This window comes from Oncorhynchus mykiss, chromosome 16 (genome assembly GCF_057628025.1).
Source record: "Oncorhynchus mykiss isolate SJ-2025 chromosome 16, ASM5762802v1, whole genome shotgun sequence".
Classification (NCBI taxonomy): domain Eukaryota; kingdom Metazoa; phylum Chordata; class Actinopteri; order Salmoniformes; family Salmonidae; genus Oncorhynchus; species Oncorhynchus mykiss.
This window is the reverse complement of record NC_143037.1, coordinates 76,880,001-76,888,622: the sequence shown is the minus strand read 5'-3', so window position 1 is coordinate 76,888,622 and position 8,622 is coordinate 76,880,001. Positions and strand designations below refer to the sequence as shown.

The window sequence follows — 8,622 nt, the reverse complement described above, 5'->3', positions numbered from 1 at the left end:
ATATTCAGCAGATGTTATTGGTCCATATTTAACAGATGTTATTGGTCCATATTTAACAGATGTTATTGGTCCATATTTAACAGATGTTATTGGTCCATACACATATTCAGCAGATGTTATTGGTCCATATTTAACAGATGTTATTGGTCACATACACATATTCAGCAGATGTTATTGGTCCATATTCAGCAGATGTTATTGGTACATATTTAACAGATGTTATTGGTCCATATTTAACAGATGTTATTGGTCCATATTTAACAGACATTATAGGTCCATACACATATTTATATGTGTCCATACACATATTGGTCACATATTTACATACACTAAGTTGACTGTGCCTTTAAACAGCTTGAACAATTCCAGAAAATGATGTCATGGCTTTAGATGCTTCTGATAAGCTAATTGACATCATTTGAGTCAATTGGAGGTGTACCTGTGGATGTATTTCAAGGCCTACCTTCAAACTCAGTGCCTCTTTGCTTGACATAATGGGGAAATCAAAAGAAATCGGCCAAGACCTCAGAAAGAAAAATTGTAGACCTCCATAAGTCTGGTTCATCCTTGGGAGCAAATTCCAAAAGCCTGAAGGTACCACGTTCATCTGTACAAACAATAGTATGCAAGTATAAACGTTATGGGACCACGCAGCCGTCATACCTCTCAGGAAGGACACGCGTTCTGTCTCCTAGAGATGAAAGTACTTTGGTGCGAAAAGTGAAAATCAATCCCAGAACAACAGTAAAGGACCTTGTGAAGATGCTGGAGGAAACAGGTACAAAAGTATCTATATCCACAGTAAAATGAGTCCTATATCGACATAACCTGAAAGGGTGCTCAGCAAGGAAGAAGCCACTGCTCCAAAACCCCCATATAAAAGCCAGACTACGGTTTGCAACTGCACATGGGGACAAAGATTGTACTTTTTGGAGAAATGTCCTCTGGTCTGATGAAACAAAAATAGAACTGTTTGGCCATAATGACCATCGTTATGTTTGGAGGAGAAAGGGCCTGCAAGCCGAAGAACACCATCCCAACCGTGAAGCACGGGGGTGGCATCATCATGTTGTGAGGGTGTTTTGCTGCAGGAGGGACTGGTGCACTTCACAAAATAGATGGCATCATGAGGCAGGAAAATGACGTGAATATATTGAAGCAACATCTGAAGACCTCAGTCAGGAAGTTAAAGCTTGGTTGCAAATGGGTCTTCCAAATGGACAATGACCCCAAGCATACTTCCAAAGTTGTGGCAAAATGGCTTAAGGACAACAAAGTCAAGGTAATTGGAGTGGCCATCACAGAGCCCTGACCTCAATCCTATAGAAAATTTGTGGGCAGAACTGAAAAAGCGTGTGCGAGCAAGGAAGCCTACAAACCTGACTCAGTTACACGAGCTCTGTCAGGAGGAATGGGCCAAAATTCACCCAACTTATTGTGGGAAGTTTGTGGAAGGCTACCAGAAACGTTTGACCCAAGTTCAACAATTTAAAGGCAATGCTACCAAATACTAATTGAGTGTATGTAAACTTCTGACCCACTGGGAATGTGATGAAAGAAATAGAAGCTGAAATAAATAATTCTGGCATTTCACATTCTTAAAATAAAGTGTTGGTCCTAACTGACCTAAGACAGGGAATTTTTATTAGGATTAAATGTCAGGAATTGTGAAAAACTGAGCTTAAATGTAATTGGCTAAGGTGTATGTAAACTTTCGACTTCAAATTATGATGTTACCATGTGAGTTTCCTGACTGTGGGCTGTTTCTGTGGGTTCCTCTGTAGACTGGAGCCTTCAGCTTTAGTTGTCTGCCTTACCTGACATGTCCTATCTGCCCTTATGGTCTACAGTATATCAGAGTGTATTAGATGCGGGACGATAAACTGACAATTATCGACACCGACCACAAAAATCACTTATCTCCTGAATTTTGGTGATATCGTTCATTACAATAAGTCACCTATACTAGAGAAATGTGACGTTTGAAATGAAGTAGGTTTGTTAACATGGGTGATTGTTAATGGGACAATTTATGTTGACATATATGTTTGTCTACATCGCTCTGGTTCCGCTCTACGGTTCCTACTTCTTACATTGAAGGACACTGATCCAGAGTCACTACAGTAGTGAGTCATTTAACAGACTCTCTGATCCAGAGTCACTACAGTAGTGAGTCATTTAACAGACTCTCTGATCCAGAATCACTACAGTATTGAGTCATTTAACAGACTCTCTGATCCAGAGTCACTACAGTAGTGAGTCATTTAACAGACTCTCTGTTCCAGAGTCACTACAGTAGTGAGTCATTTAACAGACTCTCTGATCCAGAGTCACTACAGTAGTGAGTCATTTAACAGACTCTCTGTTCCAGAGTCACTACAGTGGTGAGTCATTTAACAGACTCTCTTATCCAGAGTCACTACAGCAGTGAGTCATTTAGCAGACTCTCTTATCCAGAGTCACTACAGTAGTGAGTCATTTAGCAGACTCTCTTATCCAGAGTCACTACAGTAGTGAGTCATTTAAAAGACTCTCTGATCCAGAGTCACTACAGAAGTGACTGATCACTAAGTTATCTGATTCATTAATTGATTGATTGACGTCCCCCTTCTCCTCCCCTCCCCCTCTACAGGTATGTCCACGCCCTCTACCTGGGCGCCCAGATCCGTTGGCTCGGCAACCGCGGTCACTTCCACTGGAGGTTGATGTTTGAGTGTGCTGACATCACCATGCTGAGGCTGCTGGAGGCCTTCCTGAAGAACGCTCCTCAGCTGGTGCTACAACTCAGCATCATTATACACGCCAACCGGGTCCTGCCGCTGCAGGGTGAGTCGTGTTTTGTGTGTGTGTGTGTTTTGTGTGTGTGTGTGTGTGTGTGTGTGTGTGTGTGTGTGTGTGTGTGTGTGTGTGTGTGTGTGTGTGTGTGTGTGTGTGTGTGTGTGTGTGTGTGTGTGTGTGTGTGTGTGTCTGTGTGTGTGTGTGTGTGTGTGTGTGTGTGTTGTTCCTCTTTCTGTCAGTGTCTCTTTTACTTGACATCAAGTAATCTCTTCCTGCCTCATCGTCTGCATTTTAAATATGATATGATATAAAACATGGTATGAAATGATAAGATAAGATATTATATAACATGATAAGATATGATATGATAATGTATGATAATATATGATATAATAAGATATGATATGATAAGATATGAAAGTATATGATATGATATGATTCGATAAGATATGATAATATATGATACGATATGATAATATATGATATGATAAGATGTGATCATATATTATATGATAATATATGATATGATGTGATAAGATAACATATGATATGATAATATATGATATGATATGATAATATATGATATGATAAGATATGAATATATATGATATATGATATGATAAGATATGATAATATATGATATGATTCGATAAGATATGATCATATATGATAAGATATGATAAAATATGATATGATAATATATTATAATATATGAAATGATACGATATGATAATATATGATATGATTCGATAAGATATGATCATATATGACAAGATGTGATAATATATGATATGATATGATAATATATGATATGATAAGATATGTGAGATATGATAAGATATGATAATATATGATATTATATGGTAATATATGATATGGTAATATATGATATGATAAGATATGTTAATATATGATATGATAATATATGGTATGATAACGATATGTTAATATATGATATGATAAGATATGATAGGATACGTTAATATATGATATGATAAGATATGATAATATATGATATGATAATATATGATATGATAAGATATGATAATATATTAAGATACGATATGATAGGACATGCTAATATCTGATATTATATGGTAATATATGATATGATAAGATATGTTAATATATGATATGTTAATATATGATATTATATGGTAATATATGATATGCTAAGATATGTTAATATATGATATGATAATGTATGGTATGATAAGACATGATATAAAATGTGGTGGATTACCTACTTAATTATATAATTACCTAACCTAGCCATAATCTAGCAGTCAGTCTCTTTATCAGTAAACATTACACACAAGTTCCAAAGGAATAGAGACATTTCGAATGGCATATTATGTTGTAACGTTGTGCAAATAGTTAAAGTACAGAAGGGAAAATAAATAAACATAATAATGGGTTGTATTTACAATGGTGTTTGTTCTTCACTGGTTGTGTTACGGTGAGTGAATGAGGACCCAAAAGCGAATTAACTTAAACAGAGCTTCTTTAATAACCAAACATAGGTAGGCTCAGATAGACCGGCAGATTCCGACAGGACAGGACAAGGTTACAGCAAACATGACGATAGTCTGGTTCAGGCATGAAACACAACAAACAAGAATCCGACAAGGACAGGAGCAGGAACAGAGAGAGATATAGGGACCTAATCAGAGGGAAAAAGGGAACAGGTGGGAAAAGGGGTGACGAGGTGGTTAGGAGGAGACAAGGCACAGCTGGGGGAAAGAGGGGGAGAAAAGGTAACCTAACAACGACCAGCAGAGGGAGACAGGGTGAAGGGAAAGGACAGAGACAAGACACAACATGACAGTACATGACAGTACCCCCCCACTCACCGAGCGCCTCCTGGCGCACTCGAGGAGGAAACCTGGCGGCAACGGAGGAAATCCTCGATCAGCGCACGGTCCAGCACGTCCCGAGAGGGAACCCAACTCCTCTCCTCAGGACCGTACCCCTCCCAATCTACGAGGTACTGGTGACCACGGCCCCGAGGACGCATGTCCAAAATTCTACGGACCCTGTAGATGGGTGCGCCCTCGACAAGGATGGGGGGGGGGGGGGGGGAGACGAGCGGGGGCGCGAAGGACGGGCTTGATGCAGGAGACATGGAAGACCGGGTGGACGCGACGAAGGTATCGCGGAAGAAGAAGTCGAACTGCGACAGGATTAATGACCCGAGAAATACGGAACGGACCAATGAACCGCGGGGTCAACTTGCGAGAAGCCGTCTTAAGGGGAAGGTTCTGAGTGGAGAGCCAAACTCTCTGACCGCGACAATATCTAGGACTCTTAGTTCTACGCTTATTAGCAGCCCTCACAGTCTGCGTCCTATAACGGCAAAGTGCAGACCTGACCCTCTTCCAGGTGCGCTCGCAACGTTGGACAAAAGCCTGAGCGGAGGGGACGCTGGACTCGGCGAACTGAGATGAGAACAGCGGAGGCTGGTACCCGAGGCTACTCTGAAAAGGAGATAGCCCGGTCGCAGACGAAGGAAGCGAGTTGTGGGCGTATTCTGCCCAGGGGAGCTGTTCTGACCAAGACGCAGGGTTGCGAAAAGAAAGACTGCGTAAGATGCGACCAATAGTCTGATTGGCCCGTTCTGCTTGACCGTTAGACTGGGGGTGAAAGCCGGAAGAGAGACTGACGGAAGCCCCAATCAAACGGCAAAACTCCCTCCAAAATTGAGACGTGAATTGCGGACCTCTGTCCGAAACGACGTCTGACGGAAGGCCATGAATTCTGAAAACATTCTCGATGATGATTTGTGCCGTCTCTTTAGCAGAAGGAAGCTTAGCAAGGGGAATGAAATGAGCCGCCTTAGAGAACCTATCGACAACCGTAAGAATAACAGTCTTCCCCGCTGACGAAGGCAGTCCGGTGACAAAATCTAAGGCGATGTGAGACCACGGTCGAGAGGGAATAGGAAGCGGCCTGAGACGGCCGGCAGGAGGAGAGTTACCGGACTTAGTCTGCGCGCAGACCGAACAAGCAGCCACGAAACGACGCGTGTCATGCTCCCGGGTGGGCCACCAAAAACGCTGGCGAATGGAAGCAAGCGTACCCCGAACGCCAGGGTGGCCGGCTAACTTGGCAGAGTGAGCCCACTGAAGAACGGCCAGACGAGTAGGAACGGGAACGAAAAGAAGGTTCCTAGGACAAGCGCGCGGCGACGGAGTGTGAGTGAGCGCTTGCTTTACCTGCCTCTCAATTCCCCAGACAGTCAACCCGACAACACGCCCCTCAGGGAGAATCCCCTCGGGGTCAGTGGAGGCTACTGAAGAACTGAAGAGACGAGACAAAGCATCAGGCTTGGTGTTCTTAGAGCCCGGACGATAAGAAATCACGAACTCGAAACGAGCGAAAAACAGCGCCCAACGCGCCTGACGCGCATTAAGTCGTTTGGCAGAACGGATGTACTCAAGGTTCCTATGGTCAGTCCAAACGACAAAAGGAACGGTCGCCCCCTCCAACCACTGTCGCCATTCGCCTAGGGCTAACCGGATGGCGAGCAGTTCGCGGTTACCCACATCATAGTTACGTTCCGACGGCGACAGGCGATGAGAAAAATACGCGCATGGGTGGACCTTGTCGTCAGAGAGGGAGCGCTGAGAAAGAATGGCTCCCACGCCCACCTCTGACGCGTCAACCTCGACAACGAACTGTCTAGAGACGTCAGGTGTAACAAGGATAGGAGCGGATGTAAAACGATTCTTGAGGAGATCAAAAGCTCCCTGGGCGGAAACGGACCACTTAAAGCACGTCTTGACAGAAGTAAGGGCTGTGAGAGGAGCTGCCACCTGACCGAAATTACGGATGAAACGACGATAGAAGTTCGCGAAGCCGAGAAAGCGCTGCAGCTCGACGCGTGACTTAGGGACGGGCCAATCAATGACAGCTTGGACCTTAGCGGGATCCATCTTAATGCCTTCAGCGGAAATAACAGAACCGAGAAATGTGACGGAGGAGGCATGAAAAGAGCACTTCTCAGCCTTCACAAAAAGACAATTCTCTAAAAGGCGCTGGAGGATACGTCGAACGTGCTGAACATGAATCTGGAGTGACGGTGAAAAAATCAGGATATCGTCAAGGTAAACGAAAACAAAGATGTTCAGCATGTCTCTCAGGACATCATTGACTAATGCCTGAAAGACAGCTGGAGCGTTAGCGAGGCCGAAAGGAAGAACCCGGTATTCAAAGTGCCCTAACGGAGTGTTAAACGCCGTCTTCCACTCGTCCCCCTCCCTGATGCGCACGAGATGGTAAGCGTTACGAAGGTCCAACTTAGTGAAAAACCTGGCTCCCTGCAGGATCTCGAAGGCTGAAGACATAAGAGGAAGCGGATAACGATTCTTCACTGTTATGTCATTCAGCCCTCGATAATCTATGCAGGGGCGCAGAGACCCGTCCTTCTTCTTGACAAAAAAAAACCCCGCTCCGGCGGGAGAGGAGGAGGGGACTATGGTACCGGCGTCAAGAGCTACAGACAAATAATCTTCGAGAGCCTTACGTTCGGGAGCCGACAGAGAGTATAGTCTACCCCGGGGGGGGGGTGGTTCCCGGAAGGAGATCAATACTACAATCATACGACCGGTGTGGAGGAAGAGAGGTGGCCCTGGACCGACTGAACACCGTGCGCAGATCGTGATATTCCTCCGGCACCCCTGTCAAATCACCAGGCTCCTCCTGTGAAGAAGAGACAGAGGAAACAGGAGGGATAGCAGACATTAAACATTTCACATGACAAGAGACGTTCCAGGAGAGGATAGAATTACTAGACCAATTAATGGAAGGATTATGACAAACTAGCCAGGGATGGCCCAAAACAACAGGTGTAAAAGGTGAACGAAAAATTAAAAAAGAAATGGTTTCACTATGATTACCAGAAACAGTGAGGGTTAATGGTAGCGTCTCACGCTGAATCCTGGGGAGAGGACTACCATCCAGGGCGAACAAGGCCGTGGGCTCCTTTAACTGTCTGAGAGGAATGTCATGTTCCCGAGCCCAGGTCTCGTCCATAAAACAGCCCTCCGCCCCAGAGTCTATTAAGGCACTGCAGGAAGCTGACGAACCGGTCCAGCGTAGATGGACCGACAAGGTAGTGCAGGATCTTGAAGGAGAGACAGGAGTAGTAGCGCTCACCAGTAGCCCTCCGCTTACTGATGAGCTCTGGCCTTTTACTGGACATGAAGTGACAAAATGACCAGCGGAACCGCAATAGAGACAGAGGCGGTTGGTGATTCTCCGTTCCCTCTCCTTAGTCGAGATGCGGATACCTCCCAGCTTCATGGGCTCAGCACCCGAGCCGGCAGAGGAAGATGGTAGTGATGCGGAGAGGGGGGCAACGGAGAACGCGAGCTCCTTTCCACGAGCTCGGTGACGAAGATCAACCCGTCGCTCAATGCGAATAGCGAGTTCAATCAAGGAATCCACGCTGGAAGGAACCTCCCGGGAGAGAATCTCATCCTTTACCTCTGCGCGGAGACCCTCCAGAAAACGAGCGAGCAAAGCCGGCTCGTTCCAGCCACTGGAGGCAGCAAGAGTGCGAAACTCAATAGAGTAGTCTGTTATGGATCGATTATCTTGACATAGGGAAGACAGGGCCCTGGAAGCCTCCTCCCCAAAAACAGATCGATCAAAAACCCGTATCATCTCCTCCTTAAAGTCCTGATACTGGTTAGTACACTCAGCCCTTGCCTCCCAGATTGCCGTGCCCCACTCACGAGCCCGTCCAATAAGGAGAGATATGACGTAGGCGACACGAGCAGTGCTCCTGGAGAAAGTGTAGGGCTGGAGAGAAAACACAATATCACACTGGGTGAGGAACGA

General features: G+C 45.1%; 1 protein-coding gene across 1 annotated transcript in view; it reads left to right on the top strand.

Moving 5' to 3' along the window:
* The first annotated feature begins 1,987 nt into the window (after positions 1–1,987).
* Positions 1,988–8,622, top strand: part of xkr7b (XK, Kell blood group complex subunit-related family, member 7b) — a 22,644-nt gene continuing 16,009 nt past the window's right edge. Inside the window, exons 1-2 of the mRNA XM_090201628.1 lie at positions 1,988–1,992; positions 2,633–2,826. Of these exons, the coding sequence (XP_090057754.1) occupies positions 1,988–1,992; positions 2,633–2,826 (199 nt within the window). The remainder of the gene's footprint in view (positions 1,993–2,632; positions 2,827–8,622) is intronic.